At 40.6% G+C, this 22,708-nt stretch overlaps 1 protein-coding gene across 1 annotated transcript; it reads left to right on the forward strand.

Moving 5' to 3' along the window:
• Window positions 1-1,649: 1,649 nt before the first annotated feature.
• TARP (TCR gamma alternate reading frame protein) lies at window positions 1,650-21,556 on the forward strand. Its single transcript, XM_069007828.1, has 7 exons — window positions 1,650-1,713; window positions 1,833-2,153; window positions 9,522-9,529; window positions 12,693-12,726; window positions 17,997-18,287; window positions 19,734-19,790; window positions 20,493-21,556. Exons 1-7 carry the CDS (start codon window positions 1,671-1,673, stop codon window positions 20,624-20,626), a joined length of 888 nt encoding a protein of 295 aa, XP_068863929.1. The 5' UTR covers window positions 1,650-1,670; the 3' UTR covers window positions 20,627-21,556.
• Window positions 21,557-22,708: the final 1,152 nt, after the last annotated feature.

Raw genomic sequence — 22,708 nt, forward strand, 5'->3', positions numbered from 1 at the left:
TTTATATTCTTTCAAGTTTGGTGCCTGCTTTGCATTTCTCCTAATTCTTATCTCACAGAAGATAAACAGTAATGAGTATCTTGGACCAAACCACTACAGACACAGGAAGGTGAAGAAGGTGATCAGGATTAGCCAGCATTGATGTACAAGGAGGAAGTTATTTAGATATATTTAAATAACGAAGCTCTTTGAAAAATGGATTTTGGCCATTTCATCAGTGACAAGTCTATTTAGTGATAATTTGAACCTGGAAAGGTATTTCATAAAACAATATTCTGGCCACTGTATGTGTCTTCTTGGCATAGACACTATCATATTTGGCCAATAATTATTCCTACTTGGAGACTTACTGTGTTAGAAAGCTTACAGTACAAAACCTAGACAGTGTCTGTAAATTAGGCATTTAATCATGTGAGACCCAGTCACTGACATATTCCTTTACTCTTCATCTGGAATTGGGTGCCTGACAGATTTCTGATTTGCGATCAGAAGAATAGCAATGTACTGCTACTGTTTCATACATGGTAATTTTTAGCAACAGGGGCTTGATTTCAGGTCCTCAACATAAAATAGCCAATGCAGTTTTCACTCTGTTTAGCTATAGTTGCCCATGCAGGAGACTGCTGGGATAAATGATCTCTTTCTTGACTCTCCCTCCCTTCACCTCAGGGTGGCCTGATGGAAAATTGAACAGGCTTTCCCACAGTTATTTATTGAGAAAAGGGGGATCCTTTCCACCACAGAGAGGCAATTGTTTCTTCTTGCCTGACTCTCCTCAGAGCTCTGCATTCACATGCACCTTTCCAAATCACTTAGCAACTTGGCAAACCACCAGTGTGCTGCATGTGGTCAGCTGCCAGCAGGAGGGAGAATGAAGCAACTCATCTTTACTCCCATCGACCAACAGCCCAGGCTCACCAGTCACAGAGGAGTCCCCCACTGCATCAGACTCACTCAATCAAGATGTCTCTCTGCAATGGCTGTTGACAACAGCTGTTCTCTTTTATTTTCCAGTCTTTTTTCCAAGAAGTGTTTGTATCTCAGCTAAGCTATAAAACTGAAATCCCGCGGCTGTGCATTTCCTCCCACACCCTAAACCAAAGCAGAGGCAAGTCCCCACAGTGGAGCTTCCACAGTCGCTGCGGTTTGATGGCCTTCAGCTGCTTTGGTGGAGGACAGTACCAGCACAGGGGCACCCTGGGCACTTATGCACCCTGCATCTAGGTGACTAATCTGAAGCAGCAAAAGGCAGTCCCCACCTGCTCTGACCCTGCGCACATCTCTGCACCCCTCAGGTGAGGTACGAGCTCACTGACCACCAGGGTAACCTCCAGGCTGAAACCTTCACTCCACCATACATATCTGGACATGCTCATTCTTGCAACCTTTTCTCAGTCACTTTGACTAGAGTTTTATAGGGCCACAGTCCTTGGATTTATCAATATTTCCCACATTAACATGAAAAGCTGAAAGGACTTGTTACCAGTTTTAATATTTGGCAGCCTGAAGAGGTTTTTCTGCAAAGACACCCCATCTGTTTGCACACAGAAGATTCATCACTGAAGACCATTCAGGAAAGCCACCTCCTCCTTCCACACAACGTGGTTCACATGTGGAGTCCCTTTCATCCTCCTCTGAATCTCAATGAGAGCAAAGTGTGACAAGCAAACATGCTGCTGCTGGTAGTGCTTGTGGCCACAGCCTCTTGGTCTTGTAAGTACTTCCTTATTTTCCTACCTTTCCTCACAGGCACCCATGGCTTTGCTAATAGGCATCTTTCCAAATCCCTGAATTCCAGCTAATGACATAATTTCTTCTTTTCTCTTTCCTAGATGGATTTGCACAGGAAATTCCCATGCAGAGCCCTATATCCATCACCAAGTTCCAAAAAAGTGCACGGATGACATGTGAAATTCAAACATCGAAGGAAAATGTTGATGGCATCGTCATACACTGGTATAAGCAGAAGGAGGGAGAAGCTCCAGAGAGGCTCCTGTTCTTTTCAGGAGGCAAAGTTACCACTGAAAGTGGCTTTCAAGTAAACAGATACATGGTTGAAAGAATTTCTGTCCAGAAGCAGTGTGTTCTTACAATAAAAGATGTCATTCCAGATGATGCTGCTACTTACTACTGTGCCTACTGGGATCCTCACTGTGATAGAAACACAAAGATCATCAAGGCAAAAAAACCACCTGCAACATCTGAACCACAACGTTGTAACTGTGCCACTCTACCAGTCTTCTCACTCCATCTCAGTGAGCTGCTGAAAGGCCCAGCCTTTTTCTGCTACTCCAAAAGAGCGGGTAACCCTGCATAAATGTCCTTCTCAAAGTCTGGTTTGTCATTAGCACTCCTGTCTTCAACACACATTTACTATTTTTAAGGTCAAAGGAAGTCTTAACTGGCTCAAGACTCAGCAAATAATACTGGACACACACCTGCTCCTTTGGTTTACACAGCCATGGCATAGTGGTGGTCTTTAAGGGAGCAAACAGAGAAGCAGTGATCTTCCAGTCCAGCCACTTTTCTCCCATAGGAAAGAGTAGGCAGAAAATAAATATGGTGTGCTGAAGGAACTACCTTGGTGGTGGGAATGATATGCTTGCCACTGCTTAGCACTTTTGAGAAAAAGTTTCCCCCTGTAATCTTCCCTGCCGTAAACTGTTGGGAAAACTGTAAGCCCTGTCTACCCTAATTTAGTTACTACAAAGTTCCACACAGACCAATTTAAATTAGAGGTTTACAGTCTCTTGTCTACCAGAGCTGATGATGTGCTGCTTATAACCATCCTCTTCCTCCATTTCATGTTAAGACAAATAGAATTGACATGGTTTAGGAATGGTATTCCGCTCCCTCACTCCCAGTTCCCCTTCCTCTTCCTGCCTGCAGTGAGCTAGAGAGGAGAACTGAAGGAACAAAAGGAAAAGATCATGGTCTGACATGAGAACAATTTACTGGAAATAGCAATGAGATAAGAAAAGGAACAGTAACAGCAACAATACTAATGACAGTATACAAGAAAGAGGCAAATGATTCATACACGAGAACTCACCAGATGGAGCCATTGCCATGCTACCCAGACCAAAAGAGATTCCCCCTTTTCCCCTGCCCCCAGCAGTGACACAAGGTGGTGTAGAATATAGGTGGCCCTCCTGACTACTGCAAAAATTAACCCTGTCTTGGCTGAAACCAGGATATCCATTCCTTATTCTGTACCATCTACATCATACTCAGATCTTACACCTTCCAGCTACGTACATATATACACATATCTATATATATACAAAAGCGTGAGTATCGTTTCTGTAGTCAATGGCCATCCCTCCAGGATGCCTGTTGAGTTCATTTAGTCCATGACTGTAGGTTCTATCCATCCTAGGTGTCTTCCAGGGCAGGAGGGCTGGTGTGCTGTTGGGTGGCTGCAAGCTGCATCAGGAGCTCACAACTCGTGTATCTGGAACAGTCCATAGTTCTTGTCCATGGTTGGTTATGGCATACAGTGGCAGTGTCATTCAGCAACCAATATCATACAATTCAACATTACAGACTGTTCTTACCCAAAAGTCAAATCCCCTTGAGGACCAAATAGCATTTCCCCATTCCTCTGCATTACCAACCACGTGTACCCAGGTCCTTTAGCAAAAACAATGCCATGGATGGCTTTGCCTTTGCTTGAGGCAGGACTAATCCAAACTGTCTTCCCTAACACATATTCTTCATATGTACCATGGGAACTTTATTCCCTTCTCTGGTATGTGGCAGCTTTGATGGGGCAGGGCCAGCTCAATTAGTAGAGCCTCTAGTGTTAACTAACTAGGTAGCGTCTGCTAAACATAGATCCCAATGTTAGAAGGTCCCACCACCTATTGCTTTTTAACAGTCCATTGTACCATTCAATATTCCCAGAGGCTGGTGCATGACAGACATTATGATACACTCAGTCAATACTGTGCTCACTGGCCCAGGTGTCTGTGAGGCCATTTTTAAAATGAGTCACGTTGTCTGAATCAATTTTTTCTAGGATGCCATGTTGCCATAGGACCTCCTTTTCAAGGCCCAAGATGGGTAGTCTGGGCAGTGGTGTGAGGCACAGGGCATATCTCCAGCCATGCAGTGGTTGCTTCCACCATTGTAAGAATGTAGCGCTGCCTTGGTGGGTTTGCAGGAGTGTGACGTGATCAATTTGCCAGGCCTTCCCACATTTATATTTCGACCATGGTTCCCCATACCACAGAGGCTTTACCCTCTTGGCCTGCTTGATTGCAGCACACATTTCCCAGCTGTGGATAATCTGGAAGATAATGTCCATGATTAAGTACACCTCTTCATCAAGAACACATCTGTATGTTGCATCTCTTTCCTGATGACCTGAGGTGTCATGGGCCCACTAAGCCAGAAATAATTCATCCTTGCCGGTCCAGATCCATCTGAGACACTTTAATTTTGACAGCCTATTCCACCTGTCCATTGTGGACAATTCTTGGGCACTTGTGCATCTAACACAATGTCCTTCTACAAGCAGCTTCTCTACCTGGCCAGTGATGTCTTGCCACAGTTCAGCAGCCCAGACGCATTCACGTCCGCACTGCCAATTGTTCTTTTTTCATCTCTCCATCCACGCCCACAGAGCATCTGCTACAATCCATGAGTCAGGGTACAGGTAGAGCACTGGCTATTTCTCTCGTTCAGTGATATCTAAACCCAGCTGGACAGCTTTCAGCTCTGCAAACAGACTTGATCCACCTTGTCCCTCAATAACTTCTGCAACTCACCGTGTAGGACTCCATACAGCAGCTTTCCATTTTCAGTGTATCCCTACAATAAGCAGGAGCCATCAGGAAAGAGAAGGTATCACTTTTCATTTTCCGGTAGCTGATTATACAGTGGGGCCTCTTCCTCCTCTTCTGTTTAAACTTCCTTTGCTGTGTTGCTCCACACAATAATGTCACCAATGTATTGCAAATATTCTGCAGCCTCACTGTTTTCTAGTACAGTCTGGATCAGTCCATGGCAAATAGTGGGGCTGCGTTTCCACCCCTGGGGGAGTCCATTCCAGGTGTACTGGACACCCCTCCAGGTGAAGGCAAACTGTGGCCTGCACTCTGCTGCTAAAGGAATGGAGAAAAATGTATAAGCAAAGTCCATGGTGGCACCCCTTTGCTGCCTTGGACTCCAGTTCATACTGCAGTTCCAGCATGTCCGTCACAGCAGCACTCAGTGGTGGTATGACTGCATTCAGGCCATGATAGTGCATTGTCAGTCTCCACTCTCTACTGGATTTATTGCACTGGCCATATGGGGCTATTAAAGGGTGAGAGAGTCTTACTGACCACTCTCTGGCTCTCTAGTTCATGAATCATTTCATGGATGGGAGTCACAGAGTCCTGGTTGGTGTGGTATTGTTGACAATGAGCTGTTGTAGTGATCAGTACCTGCTGTTCTTTGACCATCATCAGTCCCACAGCAGAAGGGTCCTCTGAGAGACCAGGCAAGGTATTCAGCTGTCTAATTTCCTCTGTCTTCACAGCAGCTATCCCAAAAGCTCAGCGATACCCTCTTGGGTCCTCAAAGTTCTCTCTCCTGAGGTAATCTATGCCAAGGACCCACAGGGCCTCTGGGCTGATCAGAAAGGGATGATTTTGCCATTCATTCCCAATCAGTCTCATTACAGCTTCCAGTACTGTCAGCTGTTGGGATCTCCCAGAAATAGAGATAGATTCTGTCACTACAGATCTTGATGGCATCAGGGTACATTGGGTACCAGTGTCAACTAAAGCTTCATACTCTTGTGCTGGGCCATCAGATCCACACAGTCCAATAGATCTGATTGTCCCTTTCCTCCACCTGGCTAGAGGCCCCTCTAATTCTGGTCATGGTACTTGTTGCTTAGTTCTTCTAATCATGAGTTGGAGGTCCCTTCAAGAGGATCAGAAGTAGCATCACCCCTCCTATTTTGTCTGAGGATTTGCCCACTGTAAACTGGAGGGGCATTTATCCTTGAGGAATTTCCTGCAGAGGTTGTCCTGGGTACAGAGGAAAAAAAGAGGGGTAGAGTTTCTAGCACTGTTTAATTCCATACTGTTCACATCATGGCGGGAGCTTGGTTTCAGCAGAAAATGTTGAGCCACAGGAAGCTGGAAGCAGTCAATCTTACCACAGCCATGGCAAAGAATAAACTGTTCCATTAAACACATGGCCATCAGAAACTCAAAAAGGGTAAATGCTCCTACTGCCACAGCTGCTGCTGCTGTTGCTGTTACTTCTGCAGCTGCTGAGAACACCACTGCAAGCTGCAGTGCCCACCAGGACCACCACTGGGACAATCACCGCCCTGAGGAAAGGGAGACCCCTGCACTGGGACCTCTGCTGCAACTGACGGAACCAGTGTTTTTCAGCAGCATAGCTCCTGTTCAGACTAACTAGCTTCCCATGTCCCATGTGGCTCAGTACATGGGAAGAGGGGCCAGGTCCCACTTTCTTCTTTGTCTCAGGTTGTGCAGGGCCTTGATTGGTGAACAACCTTCTGTATGTAAATCACCTGTGTTTTGTGTACTTTAATGGTGTTACTGTTCATTTTTCTTACTTCATTCCATGTTTTTTCTCAAGTAAATGGTCCTTAACTCAGAATCTCTGCTTTTAGTCTCTCTCCCACTCGGAGGTGGTTGAGGGAGAAAAGAGAAGCTTAAATAGGGTTTACTTTTCCAGCTGTTTTTTAAACCAACACACTCATGTACTTGTGCTGCTAGGGCAGAGGTGCTTCCTCATGTCCTCTCTGTGGTCACACAGGTAAAACCACCTCGAGGTTACCTTGTGGTATGCACCCCTCTCTCCAGCAGGAGGGTGCATGCTCCCAATAGCAGAGACTGTGGTCCATACTGGTGGGACATAAGGCATTTCCCCTCTAACGTGCTTGAATCTTCCAAGTCTGTCCACAGTCTTGGGCAGTGTTTCCACAGCCAAGGCACAGGTTGGTATTGACGTCAATGAAAAGGATGCCAAAGGCTTGGTGTACGATGATGGTGAGCTCAATACAAACTTCTGCCACATGGATTGGGTACACTGGACAGGGGACTGCTTGTTATTTGAATCCCTACAGATTACCTTCAGCACAGCTAATTCACTCAGGTACTGGATACCTTTCTCCATGGCATCCCACCTACTTGGGTACCCTATTAGATCATTCTTGAGACAATGAAAGAATTCTTTCCTTCACGCTTGACAGGAGTCACCTCCAGAAGCTGAATGTTTCTGTCCTCTTCCCAATCCCCTTGTCAATGCCCAGATCCCGGGACAGGGATCCCAATTGCCTGGCTTCACTACCATCTACTTTCATACTGTGGGCCATGATTTCCCAGCATCAGAGCAAGCAGGTCACAAGGGGCTCTTCAGACTGGCAGCTGAAATCTTTTTGCGCATCTCACAGCTCACCTGGGGTAGGGATTAGGTGTTTATCTCCAGCCTTGCCTCTTCCTCCTGTTGTAAGAGCCCTATTCTTCTTCATCCCTCACTAAACAAACTGATTTTGTCTTGAATTTCTTCTTCTGTATGGGGGCAACTTGTACCAGCATGGGTTGTTCCTCTCATTCAGCTGCAGTTTGAGTGGCCAGAGTGCCTCTTGGTCTGTTTTCGTCCTCTTCCCCCTGAGGGTGATGTGTAGTATTGAACTGTATCCAGTAAAGAGTAGGCAGGGCACATTGCAGTAAGTTACACCTCTGCCAGGGTCATGTAGATGTTCAGGGGTGAAATTCCAAAATACTGGAGCAGAATAATCCTTCAAAAACTGGCCCATTTTCTCCTACATTCCATGATGCTCACGACTCTCCACCCTCGAGTTAGATCTCTGAATAACCTCCCTATATATCTCTGTCCTGACTCTAAACATGGTGTGGGCCACTCTGAGGACACCTAGCAGACTTAGCAACAAGAACATGCTTTCCTTAACATCCAAGGGAAATTCAAAATTTTCGAAAGCTGTTGTAATAGGCCTGAAGCAGGAAAAGGGGTGAAAATCTTGGGAAGACCATCCTCTCCTTTTTCTTCCACAAACTGGGTATGATTATTGTCTTAGGTTACAATGTAAAATGTAACCAAAAGTAGTATTCTATCACCATCTGTTAAAACCAGGTGGGACAGTGTTCTTTATTTCTTCCATGACACAGCCCTGATAACTCCCTCTGGGTGCTATCTCTGCTAATGGGCCATCAAGGACCCACTGCATGACTCATAAAATTACATCATCCCGCTCTGAGATGCTCCACCCAGGGGAGGAGCCAAGCATTCCCCCCCCAGATATAATCTGGGGTTTGGAACACCCCAAGCAGCCTTGACTACTGGATTCCCAGAGGACAAGAGCTACCACTGGACCTTCAGGTGAAGACCAGACCCTTCTACAGGATCACTGCTTCAACACAACCACTTCGTCTGGACTGCTACCACCACCCTGACTAACAGGGTACCAGGTTGTGTCCTGATTCTGTCAGTGTTCTTGCTATTGCATTGATTTCAATTTTCCTATTAAATTATGATTCTGACTTGCGAACCCCCACTGGTTTGTTTTCAAGCTAGTACAATTATTAATAGACTCCCAAAGGTTCCACCCAAGGTAAGGGTAGGAGAGCAACACTGAGTACAAATCCCTCATCGCCCTTGATGTTGTCATGTCATTAGCTGATATCTGCCAGTACATCAACAAAGCAACCCTGATCCTTCTCCCTGCTCTGAAAAAGAGCACTGCAAGGAGCACATACAGGAATATATACAGGATTAGGTACCACAGCCACATGAACAGATCAAGCAACATTGTAACCAGTGGCTTCATATTTAATATAAGAATCTCCTGGATCAAATTTGTTTTCAACCGACTCCGGACAGACCTGTTGTTTTCTCAACATTTCATACTCCATTTGGACACCAAATAAGGCTGTCATGGTTTAGGAATGGAACTCCCCATTGTAGCGCTCCCACTGAAACTCTTCAAACCATGTTATGCTTGCTTTCTCCCCCTCCTCCCTTGTGGAGGGCTGGAGAGGAGAATTGAAAGCACAAAAGGCAAAAATCATGGGTTGAGATATGAACAACTTACTGGAAACAACAATGAGATAAGAAAGCAAACAATAACAGCAACAATGTTAATAATGAAGTGTGCAACATACAATACAATTCCCACATGATTGCTTGGAACTGGCATTTGCTGACTGCTACCTCTGGCCCAGAACCAGCATTATCCAACTGTTCACGCCACCACACATATTTGACCAGAAGGAACCCCTTCTCCACTGGAAGACACTCCCTTCCCCCACACCCAGCAATAAGGTGAGGTGGTGTAGAATAACTTGTGTGTCCTAGCCATGCACTCTCCTGTCTACTGCAAAAATTAATCCTGTCTGGCCAGAACCCAGACAGGTGGTTTCATTCACTGCATGTGTAAGGGCATGGCAGGAAAAGCACTGGTCAGCATCATTCTGTCTATATCACTCCTGCCCTTGATTTGTCATTGTGATTAGGATGTTTCTGTCCAGAAGACTACAAAGTAGACCACTGGGTTTTTTTCCACCTACTTCAGCAGAAAGACCTTCACCCTCTTGTTCCTCCCTGTAGCCGCAAATAGTAATTTCTCAACATAATTTTGCAGTCAGTATGCTACAAGAGATCCCAGAAGTACTCTAACTCAATTTATTTTAAATGCCAAACTAAGCATGCAGGCTGTTTGATTGACAGTAGTGGTGACTCCTCTGATGTTATCTTGGGCTGTTTTATAAGAAAAATCTGCGCAAGGAAAAGCCTCCTTCTCCCACCAGCTAGTATATAAAAAGCTGCCAGTGAGCTGCTGTAGCAAAGCCTGGAGCGATTCCAAGAGATGGGCAGGCAATAACCATCTACTTGGGGTAAGAAAAAGCAACCTGCAGCACACAGACACCTTCACAATACTTTTGGTGCTGGCTCTCCCTCCTTTCTCTCTTCTGTGTTCAGACAATAAGAAATGAACTTCATGCTAGTAGTACTTGATGTCATGTAATTGCAGGTGTACACCATTGGTAAAGATCAAGATTTTCACCTGAAGATACGTGGTTTTTTAAATTCAGAACTCTGTGTTCTTATTTGTTGTCTAAAATTGAAGAAAAAGAATCATCAAATTCTAAGACATTAAGTGGAGGGGCTATCTTGTACCACTTCAGGAAACAGATTTTCTCTGAAGGACATTAGCTATCGGCTGAACATCAAGATGCACATCTGAAATTCCTGACAACTTCCCAGCAGCCAGGTCTTCATGCAGACCCCCAGGGATGATTGAGAAAAATTTGGATTTTCTTCATCAGTGTTGTATCAAGAGAGCATGCCAGCTTATTGTAAAGTCAAAACATAGTGTGGAACACCTGGATTAAATACTTTGGCATGGGAACAAAGCTCATTGTCTCTGGTAAGTACCATTATCACTGAAATGATTTTCACAGAATCATTCAGGTTCTCAGATAATCAAGAATGAAAGACTGTGAGGAAAATTAATTTCTCCCTGATAAATCATATTTTGTTTGTGAACTGTGCATGGTGCTCCAGCTGGGTAGGTAGATCATCAATAAATATATTAACCTCGTGAATAGAGATTGCCTCTGGAACAAATGCTGAATACTTATAAAGGAATGGAAAAATGAGGAGGGGTAAACAATTTAAATACTGGGATGGTTTCATCCTATTCTAGGAAATAAAAGTGAACTTCTTAAAAGTTAACTCCCAGAACAGCATGTGAGAAATGAAAAAGTTTCTTAATGGCAGAAGTGCTCTGGTCTAAATTGATTGGGAAGAAAAATTCCCTCAGTGTAATAAATTTCTAGTTCCTGGCTCTTCTGAAAGAAACTGGTTTACTTTTGCATTTGTATTATTTTTAATTTTGGTGAAGCTATGAAATCAATAGGATGAATGCTGTTTTCAGTATAAAGCATATATCAATGCCTACACTATGTTACTCAGAAACTACAAGACATTATCAAGGTGGCTATAATTAAGTAAAATTACAAACTGCTGAGGAGAGTTACAGAGAAATTTAAAATGTTTTCTATCCATTCCTCTGACCAAAAATTTTCAGAACTTTTTACTCACTACAAAAATTAAAGTGTTTCTAGAAATGGCACTCTAGTCAATGTTGAAAATTCAGTTATAGCACTCAGTCAGATTTATCACCAGCCTCTAAATCAGAGAGACTTTTTCTGTAGCCTATGCAAGAAAAGTGCAGTGCAGAAGATATTGCTAAGCATTATCAGACTGTGGGATCCTGATGTCAAAATATTTGGAAGTGGAACTGAACTTAAAGTTTCAAGTAAGTACAAAATGTAAAACTTGACTACTTCTGAAATGCTTTTCAATACAGCTAGATATTGGCTGGCATGAAATGCTCTGCTATTTTAATTCTCTCTAATTCTAACTGTTCTGAATATTTTGCAGGATTTCCCCCTTAAACAGCATTTCCATTTGCAGAACACAGTGTAATTGTTCTGTATTTATGCATGAAATGGGGAAAACACAACAGCTATTGAAGCCCAGACCTATAACTTATCCCACTATGATTTTCTATGTAAAAATGAATTTAAATATGGCAAAGAAAGCGTTTGGAGAACAGAAAGATGTTTTTTGTCTCTAAATATGCACATTTGACCTTTGTGATATTCCTAATTCATTCTGAAAGTAGTATGTCCAACCTCTGTGTTACACATATTCTTTGAAAAGCAAAGAATCTTCTGGAGAAGGCTTTTGGGTCGCCTAATTGCTCCCTTCCAATACCTGAAGGGAGCCTGCAAGAAAGATGGAGAGAGACTTTTTTACAAGAGCATGTAATCACACAACAAGGGGGAATGGCTTCACACTGAGAGAGAGTGGGGTTAGATTAGATTTTAGGAAGAAATTCTTTACTGTGAAGGTGGTGAGGCTGTATCTGACTATACCAAATGAAAGAGTTATCTGAGATATGCCCAGAACAGTAAGTTGCACCTTTTAAGATAGGCGTAGTTGAAAGGCTGTTCTCTCTTCCTAGCTTTTGCAGAAACTGCTTATTATCAGTTATTACTACTATTCAAAATATTTTGCTTCAAGTAAACCCTAGGTGCTGTGATACTTGCCTATAATTTGGCTCCACTAAGCATCTGAGATGGAAATAGTTTGCCTAATTTTGACCAGCTGAACATGGTGTATCTTGTTAGCGGGAGTTTTGATTCCAATTGATGCAGTTTTGCTTCATGTTAGTGCTAACGAAAATATTGGTCAATAGTCTCATGCTCTCAGATCTCTGCATAATGTTCACCAGTTCTAGGTCTGATCTTATGTGGGTGTATAAGAAGCAAATTACCTCGCCAGCATCGGATCAAATAGATCTTATGGTGATGCTGCCTGTTTCCAGAAAGCAGAGATGGAGCAAAAGTGCTCCATCTGCACCGTCCACCTAAACTTTCAGAAGACACCAATTAGTTGAGAGGAATCCTGTCCATTTAACAACATATATGCCCTCCAAAAATTCCACATTTATTCCATTCTTTTTTAAACTTTATTTTAGGTGACTGCTCCTTTTTTTACTATCCTAGGGTCTAAAAATTGATTATATGGCAAACCTGATTTTCTTTAAAGAGTACTATTTACCCATGCAAACACAACTGAGCTGCACTGATATTGTAAAGGCTTTATTCACTGTGATTGGTTATTACAACAAGGTGTTTGGCTCAGGTACAAAACTCATTGTCTCAGGTAAGTTGTATGTTGTAAGTTGTATGTATATTGTTCATACAATAAGCTATAGGAGCTTGGAGTGGTCCTATAGATGAGTATTATACTGTCTCAGAGGGCACTCAGCCCACTTAGAGCCTCAGTCAGCACCATTCCTTGTGCAGGATTTTCCTACCCAGCTCACCATTCCTATGTTGAGCCTTGTGGTATTTGTAATGCAGGGGTTTAGGATCACGAACATGTCTAAAAAGGAGCTATTGTGAGCCACTTTTGATCATAGTTCTCCTAGAAATCTGGTGGAAAACGGTCTGTAATAGTTTTCAGAGACCTCACTCTTTCCTCCAGCTGTACTGAAGGAATTAGCAGGGAATCAAGCAGCTGAGAATTAAGCATAAAAAAAGAACACCTCTTTCTAATACAGATACAAAGTGCAGTATGCAATGGTCATTGCAAAACATCTTTTTTAATTAGGCTAGTAAAAGTGAAATAATTTGTTCATAATTATTTTGTCACATACACAATACTTTGGCAATAGAAATAAATTAGTACCTCCAAATGTTCTTCTCATTGCTTTATAACTGCTTAACAAATTAATTAATTATTCCATATTAATTATGGTGAATTACTGCTTCATAACTGCTTAATGAAGAAGTGATCGTTTTTTTGCCTTTCTTGCAGAGATATTTATTTTAATAGGAAGTGGAAGACAAAAATATTTTTTCCCACTACATGTGCTTTTAAATGCCATAGTCCTGAGCGAACAACTATACAAATACAAGGCAGAGGAGCTATTGCTACCAAGTGTTTTAAGCCTGGTTAATACATAAACCTATATTAACGTATCAAGCCAAGATTGGTTTTAATGATTTATGCCAGAAGGACTAATGCCTATAATTCAATGGAAATATCTGTGGCATGATAAGCGTGTTGTTTCTACTGAAAACCCTTACCTACCTAATCAGGTAGTTGCCATGCTTTTCCTATCTGCAGTTTAAAATAAATTCTTTTCAAGCATCACTCTAATTCTGTAGGATTTTTTCTTTATGAGGCCAAGGCTTTTGACTCATTAATAGAGTAAAAGGGTTGCAGTTACTTCACATTTAAGAACTTGAAGATCACTAAGAAATGGAGAAAACCAGGACTTAGGACAAGGGTTTTTGTGAGTAGCAGGATTAACTGAGATTGAATCCAAATATTCTACATTCACGTAGCCAAATCAAGAGAATCTTATTGTTTGTATTATAGTTGTTAAACCTGGTACTTTTCCAGCCAAAATCATAGAATTGTAGAATGGCTTGGGTTGAAAGAGACCTTAAAGATCATCTAGTTCCAACCCCAGTGCTGTGGCCAGGAACACTTTCCACTAGATGAGGTTACTCAAAGCCACATCCAACCTGGCCTTAAACACTTCCAGGGATGGGGCATCCACAACTTTTCTGTACTCTCTATTCCAGTGCCTCACCATCTTCACAGTAAAGAATTTCTTCCTAAAATCTAATCTAACCCCACTCTCTCTCAGTGTGAAGCCATTCCCCCTTGTTGTGTGATTACATGCTCTTGTAAAAAAGTCTCTCTCCATCTTTCTTGCAGGCTCCCTTCAGGTACTGGAAGGGAGACTCAAAAGCCTTCTCTTCTCCAGGCTGAACAACCCCAGTTCTCACAGCCTTTCCCCATAGGAGAGGTACTCCACCCCTCTGATCAACTTGTTGGCCTCCTCTGGACTTGCTCCAACAGGTTGATGTCCTTCCTGTGCTGGGACCCCAGAGCTGGATGTAGCACTGCAGGTGGGCTCTCACCAGAGCAGAGCAGAGGGGCAGAATCCCCTCCCTCACCCTGCTGGCCACACTGCTTTGGATACAGCCCAGGATATGTTTGGCTCTGTGGGCTGTGAGTGCACATTGCTGGGTCATGTCCAGCCTCTCACCCACCAGCACCCCCAGGTCCTTCTCAGCAGGGCTGCTCTCGATCTGTTCATCCCTCAGCCTGTGTTGATCCCAGGGGTTGCACCTTGTACCTAGTCTTGTTAAACCTCATGAGATTCCCATGGACCCACTTCTTGAGCTTGCCCAGGTCCCTTTGTATATCATCCCATCCTTCAGATAGAAGCTTCAGTAAAGGAATGTACCAGTGTGGGAGGGTATTTGGTATTTGGTTCTGGTGCAAAACTCATCATCTCCAGTAAGTGTTTTCACAGTCATGTTTTTAAAAGTTTTGTAATGGGAAAGCTTCAGAAAGAAGGCTGACAGCTCTTTAAGGTATCTGGAAAGGCTCACTATAGGTCAGGACTATACTATATTGTTACCAGTTATACTCCCTGAAGTCGCTGTCAAGAAGGACAAGAATGCTATTTATAAGCTGAGTGTGCTGAGTGCCCTCAGCTCCTACTGGCTTGAAGTGGAACAGAGGAGCTTTGAATGTCAGTACAAAATTACTCCATTTTGTGGGATCATCCAAGTAGTGTGAATAAAAATTTCAGTTTAAGAACACAGTGACCTTATTTATAAATCTTATTTATAGATACTTATAAAGAAACTGTAGAGGAGTTTCATTAAGAAAACTTTTGACAGCTGATCTATATAAACATCTATTTTGAGCTTAATTTTTTAATAGCTCATTGGTTATGAACCTAACTCCAGTCTTTTGTTTGAACAATGTTTTGCAGCCTTGCTGCATTGTTACATGAGAGAAAAGAAAAATGTTAGCTTAAGAAATATCTGTTCATACCTATATATTATGTGAAAAAGTAAGACCTATATACCTCTTAAAACCTGCCTTAGAAAACTATTTAACAAGGTAAACCACAAAATTTTTCAATGTTTAACTAAATCAAAACTGACGGAGGAGTGCAAGTTCATTACTTTAAAATTCTTCAGAAAGAATCAGATAATTTGCCCAGAAAAGCCAGTGTAAACTGTCTTGCTGACTTCAATGACTTTGCAGATCAGCCTGAAAATACATCAAACCCTACAGCCAATTCTACAAGTTTTCATCCTTTTTTCAGAAACATGCATACAAATATTTTTTTCTCACATACAAACACACACACACATATATATATATATGCAAAACTTAATTGTTTCCATTCTCCACTGTCATCCATTTACCCATATATGTACATGAGACTCTTAAATGCATGCACACAGCTGCAATTATTCAAGCAATGTGTTTCCTCAGCATTGTGGTATGATTTAGGTGTTTCATGTAAGCTATGCACCTAGGGTGTTTTTACAGTAAATGGAATGACATCGGCAATTCCAGAGGTGGATATTATTCCATCATAACAGAAGTCTCTAAAATGAGCAGGATGAACTAGCAGCTGGAAGAAACTCTCTTGCCTCTCTATTTAGACTTGATAGCCTAAGAGAATAATGTAAAACTAAGATATTATATGTACTGAAATTAGTCAGAACAACTTACTAAGCTTTGAAAATCTAAAAGAAACCTCTAAAATAGTCATGAAGCTTTGCAGAGTGCAATGTCACTGGGACAAGAGCTACTTCATGGTCTTCTGAACATATATGACTCTGGAACAAATAAATAATTTTAGAAATTACTTTAATCTTCCATCCTTGGGAGGACTGATGCAAATTAACTCCTAAGTTAATGTTAGAGAATGATAAAGTTGTCAGCAACTTTATTTCTGGTACAACAAAGCTCGGTCCACACTGTCATTTTAATGACATGTCTAAAATGAAAGAAATTCTTAATATAAGGAAGGTAGACACCCTTTTGAAGATAGATGGGTCATCTTTCTTTTTAAACACCAAGTTTGAAATACTTCAAAGAACCATTAAGTTGTTTTAGGGAGAATGCAATGTAGAAGATTTCTCTAGAACAGCCAGATCATTTAAAGAATGGTGGAAGCTTTTTGGCAAAAAATGCATGTTTATAGTAATGTATTTTCTCCCAGTGCATTAAAACTGCATCACTCAGTCACACCACAACTTAAACCCCATGCATCTACTTGCACCAATTCAATGGCAGAGATTTACATAGGAATTCAAGGGAAGAAGTGGGATAAGGCAACACCTTATCCCAGCACCTCTGCTGCCTTAAAAAAATAGTATTAAGCTGTACTTTCTATGTAACAAAAGTCAGTCTTGAAAACTGTATCCAGCCTCTACTTGCAGCTAAGCATAGACAAAAATGATTGCCTGTGAGCACTGCCTATGCACTCACCACAGAAGCTCACGTTTACCTAAATCAGACCCCTAAATTTACTATCCACTTAAATAATATCAAAACGTCATCTCAGTGTGGACAAAATCTGGATGATTTTGTCTCCTCCTAATCCAGAGAGGATCCAGGCTTAATCCAGAGAGGCAAATGAAATGGAGAATACATAAAATTAGCTTGTGGAAACAGCTCACTTTTAATTTAAAATATATTTATGTATGTTCATACTGATCATGTTTACCAAACCACAACATCGATGACAACTCTGGCTAGATATGCTGTTTAGATCTGAAAATGTTATCCAGCTATAGCATGTTCTTCTGCTTTAGTTTAGTTTTGGTTTTTCATTTTCAGATGTCTTAATTAATCATTTAAAAAGACCTAGTACGGCAGAATGGCATTGCCAACCTTTGGTGTCCAGGACATTTTGTGATTCCATTTTCCTGTTTTGATAAAAATCTTCACCTGGCAAATACTTGGATGTCTTAAAAACAGAGCAATTATAAATCATTGTTGTCTTCCCTTCCCTCACCCCCTAAAAAATATCACAAAATTAATATTGGCTTTTAAAATTAATAGATATAGCAGATGTTCATTATATAGCAGTGCGAACTTATACTGGGGACATAAGACTGCTAAGATTTTAAAGGTAGGTCGTCTATGTTTAATATTCTGCGGACAAAATTTTAATGTACTTGTTTTTGCATAAATATTGTAAAGCAATATTAAATTCCTCTTATTGAATAAATGAGCTTATTCAGGAAATATTGCTATTATTTAATAGTTGTTAGAGACTTGAACGGGCAGATACACTTTCTGACAGCAGTACTGCTAGGAAGGTTGTAGGATATAGGCTCTTGTGTAGCCACCTGAAGATTTCTAACTCAGTTTCAAGTGAGATTAACAGTTATTTATATATTCAACAGTATTTCAGTTTCTTAATGTTTCTCAAAAGAACATTTACATTTGTTATGAGCATATTAACATTTGTTAATAAGGCATTTATTTTGTTGCTCTTCAGAATTTGTATTTTTGGCTGTGTATTTATTTGCTGTACACTATTGATCTTCAAACTCTCTGTTTTTCTAATTTTCTTCCTCCAATAATCCATCCAGAAAAAGGAAGTTCTCCACCGGCAAACTCTGAAATCCTGCAGAAAAAACATGAAAATCAGATAATATATGTTTGCCTTATTGAGAAATTCTACCCAGAAGTTATCAGGGTGACATGGACTGATGACGAAAAGGAGGTAACAGACAATGTAGTAAAAGGTGATACTTGGCAGTCCACAAAAGAGGATGAATACTCAATTGCCAGTTGGTTAACTGTACCAGCAGAGAACAAAGACAAGAAATACTACTGCAAATATGAGCATGAAGAGGAAAAGGCTTCGCTGCCAACACAAGGTATATTCTACATGTTAAAAATGCAATTTGATGTACTATTATAAGCATCATTTTTCTTTACAATAAAATTAGAGTAATACTTTCTATTACTGTTTCTGAAGACATCTGTGCTCCTAGGCACAATAGCTAAAATACACAACTGGAGAAACTACCAAAAGTTTTCCCAGGAAAAGTAACCCAGCCTGTGTTATGGTCCTCAAATAAGCATCCCATTGTAACAGAAAAATAATAGTTATTTTAAGATAGTGAACCTTATCAGGTGTAAACTAGCACAGCTCCAAAAGATCTGCACTGAAACATGTCTGTTACTTTCCATCTTACAGAAGCTTCTGAAAACAGTATTACATCCCATAGTGTATGAGTGTAAGTCCCTCTGACACCCCCTGACATTAGTCACAGCCATAAAAAACTAAGTAGTTAAAAATGAGGTTACTGAGGGTGTAGAACAAAGTTTAAAAATATTACTTGCCCACAATCCAGAAATAGTAACTTAATAGCCATGTAAAAAAACAAGATTTTGTTTTTAATTGTGGAAAGATTGATTATGCAAAGCCAAATCTGAAAGACAATGCAATTTTAAAGAAAAAGTAACTTAGCACTCAATGCAAATTGTTTAAATAATCTATAAGAAAAGTGGTCCAAATTGGTTTAGATTAATCTTCTCTCCATACCTACCTTTGCTTATCTTACTATAAATTAACTTAACTCAAATGAGTGAGAGCATGGCCATAAACAACAATTACATTTTAACCTTCAAAATATATTCTGACAAAAAAACACTTCAAGCTTATTCAGATGGAGCATGTATGTAGAGAGGAAATATAAATGTCTTTAATGTTTATATCAATGCACACAAAGAACATAAACAAGAACAAACTCAAATTTGCTACTTCGGCAACAAAACCAATATATTTTAGAGAAAAACCAGCACCAGGATTCCCAGTAGGGAAATTTAAGATCATACAGTCCTCTGTATGATCAACAACCACTGTTGAACTGTTGAACAACCCCTAACATATTAACTGAAGTCTCTTCCAACGTAAATTATTCTGCATTTCTAATAACAGTAGGCAAATAGACCTCAGCTTCTTCACTGACAAGGTCAGGTGGTCAAACTGACTCCCATTACAAATAAAAGAGACTTCGCCAAGGAACAGCCTAATGGACACATTCCTGAAAGGGAAAAGAAACATCTCCCACTTAGGGCAACAAATTCCCAGCCACTTCTTTGAGCACATCTCATCTTCCAATTCTCTCTGCAAATGAATCCTACTTGTGAATATCTGCTTTGCAGACTGATCTTAAGGCTCGTTTTTTGTTATTTAATACTAACTTTCAATTTCCCCAGCCTTGTTCCTGTACAGCCTCTTTTTTCCCCTATTCCTCAATTCATGTTTGTTAAAACCAAAGAAAAGCCTAATTGGGGTATTTAAACTCTCTTTCCAGCAGATTCTGTGAAGACTGCTCCTCAGGAAGAGGACTGCGGAACAGTTTTTAATAGAGGTAATTTAATGTGTTAAAATGTGGGAGTGATGCAGTAGTTAGGTATGGCTACATATGCTCTGAACATTACGAAAATTTTCTTAGTAGTATACAGGAAATCTTTCAAGTCTGGGGTCTGCAACTCAAAAACACTTCAGCGCTACTCTGAACTAACTTCTTATAAGGCGCTCTCCTACTTTTACCGGGTAGCTTTATTAAGATGCTACAGATGCTGTTTGGGCTACTAGATTACTAGCCTGCATTAAGCACCACTTTTTTTAAACACTTGGAGTAGTTAAACGCTAAACACTTCAGCTGATGCTGTATCAGCCTACCAATTACCCAGAACTTTGCACAAAGACATTTTTTTGGCTTGAACAGGATTTAGAAAGAATCATGAGAACTTATGTTCAAAAAGAAGGATTCAAACAAACATCGTAGTAAGTGCTGGAAGAACTACCATTATGCTCTTGCCTTTACAAGAAATAATAACCCAGTGGCACTGAGAGTCAGTTTAGTGCTGAGAAACCCACTAGGTCTAGAACTCATTAGCAGTGCAAATCCATTTAAAGAACAGTCAGATATCGTACGTATTTATGCTGTGCATTGGTGTCAATGTAATTGCAGCAATAAACTGACTAAATTGTTTCATTTCTATCCAGTTTTTAGGAGGCTATACAATATTGACATTAAACAAGATTTTCTGTCTTATATTTGTTACAGATCAGTTAATGCACAGGACAGCGTATTTAGTATATATCGTCCTTCTTCTGAAGAGCTCCATGTACTATCTTATCATACTCTTCTTCATCTACAGAATGTGGGCTTCAACCAAGTACCAAGGAAAGAAAGCATAAATGCTGGTTTAAGAAAGGGCTACAAATTGATCTTCAATTTACTTTGCCATATGCTTTCCCATATAGACTCCCCTACTCTCGGTGTTAGATGTAACAGGAAAAAAAATCCCCAAATAATTTTCTGGCATTAGCGCATAAGGGCTCATTTTGCTTTACTGCTAGTGTTTTTATATCAGTCTGGTTTTCCTAATTTTTTTCTGAAGATTGACTAAAGATAGGCAATAGGAATAATGCATTTTAATCCAAGTCCGTATTGCAAAATGAAGAAGGTAGCCGTGTCAAAAGTAGCTATGCATCCAGAAGCTTAGGGGTATAACAGGGCTTTGCATTTAAGGCTTAATTAGGAGCATTCCTGTGCAGTAAATTCACAGGTATTGGTTCATTTTACTTTCAGTGATTTGTTGCAACTCTCATGTACCCAACAAATCAGGAATTAATTATTCTGAAGTGGTATGCTTTAAGAGACAATTAAACAAAACTTTAAAAGGTGAACAAAAGAATTTTGAATAAAGAAGTCAGATGAGAATAAAAGCAATTCTAAGGTGCACATGTGAAGAAATTGAAGAAATCCACCAGCTATGTGACACAGTCTGAAAATCTGCACATTGTAATTTTAAAACAAGAAAACAACCACAATGATCATGAACATCACCTCATCTAAAGACACCTTTTAAAACTGAGCAAAACCTCAAAAGTGACCCTCTGAAAAAGTATTTTCACAAGGGAAGAAAAATTCTCAGAGACTTTGAACTCTTAATCTCCAAGTTCCACAAATCATTTCCTTTCAAGTTTATGTGGAAAAATAGGAAGTAGACATATCGGGATAAATCGATTGCTTGGTTTTGGGCAACACTGCTCTAGGTTTTGGAGATATGCCCCTGCAGCATTTACACTCACTGTGTCTGTAATGATGATGGCAATAAAAGCTTTGCTCCAGCTGTCTTTATGAGGCCTGTGTTTGTTCTCCAGCATATCCACAGCCTGTACAAAGGTGTCTAGAAAACCTGATTAATTTCTCTGTTCATATAAATTTCTCAGGAAATCAAAGGTCCTTAAAACATCACTTTTCTGCTTTTCAGTGTGTTAAATAGGAACACTTTTACACAGAACAATAAATGCTAGTTTGTTACATCTTTTGTGTTATAAAACAGAAGGCTAAGCTTTGTAAAACAGAGATAAGCCAAGCCGAGGGGAAATGTTACAACTGGACGGCCTCCTAGGGCTCATTGCCATTGTAAGGGAAGGAAAACATATGAGGTTGAGTTCTAACAACCACAGCTATTTTACTAATAGCATACCTTAGAAACTACGTTAGAATCTGCACATTGAAGCAACTAATTACTGACTTCAATTTCATGTTACTCTTCAATGTGAAGAAAGATGTGATTTCTAGTCTTCAGTAAAGCTCTGTTTGAGAAATACCTGGGATCCCATGCTATTATTTGTTAAGATTTGGTTCCAATTAAGGTGAACTAAAACAGCTACAAAGGTATTTTTGGGATGCAGTAACTGTAGATTTCAGTAGCATCATGGATTTTACCTGGATATTGCATGGGTCTCCCCTACCTTTATCTCTGCTAGACAAATGCTTGACTGTAAAGGAACCAAGATCTCTCAATATATGATACCCAAATCTACTCTTTGTGTCTCCTACACAAAACTGAAAGATGTTGTCCATGCAGTTCAGAAAAACAGAGAAAAAAAAAAAAAACCCACAACAAACTCCTTGCCTACATGCAACCCTAAACCGTCACCTCTCAGTTTCAGGGGTTTTTCAAATGCTTAGTTGCCAGTTTTACACCTTGCAACACCTCACATGTCCCTGAAGTTTATATATAAACATATACTGTTCCTACTAAGATTTTAATTCTTATTTATTTAGCTCAAATAAGAGGAAAAGTGGATTTTTAAGGCTTCTGAGTGCTGGGGCATTTGTTTGCAGGAAGGTTAGGTTATTTAGTGGAAAAACCCTATAAACTGAACCAGTCACAACTGGTTCAGAGGAGGTGGGATGCGATGAGAATGGGTGATTAGCTGAGGACAGTTAGACCACAGCCTTTTACCACAGCAGGCTTCTAAACC

The sequence above is a fragment of the Aphelocoma coerulescens genome, chromosome 2, assembly GCF_041296385.1.
Source record: "Aphelocoma coerulescens isolate FSJ_1873_10779 chromosome 2, UR_Acoe_1.0, whole genome shotgun sequence".
NCBI lineage: Eukaryota > Metazoa > Chordata > Aves > Passeriformes > Corvidae > Aphelocoma > Aphelocoma coerulescens.

Coding starts and splice junctions, on each gene's coding strand:
- TARP (XM_069007828.1), top strand. CDS start 1,671: ATGCTGCTGCTGGTAGTGCTTGTGGCCACAGCCTCTTGGTCTT. Junction 1,714..1,832: donor GGCCACAGCCTCTTGGTCTT/GTAAGTACTTCC, acceptor TCTCTTTCCTAG/ATGGATTTGCACAGGAAATT. Junction 12,727..17,996: donor TACAAAACTCATTGTCTCAG/GTAAGTTGTATG, acceptor TAATCCATCCAG/AAAAAGGAAGTTCTCCACCG.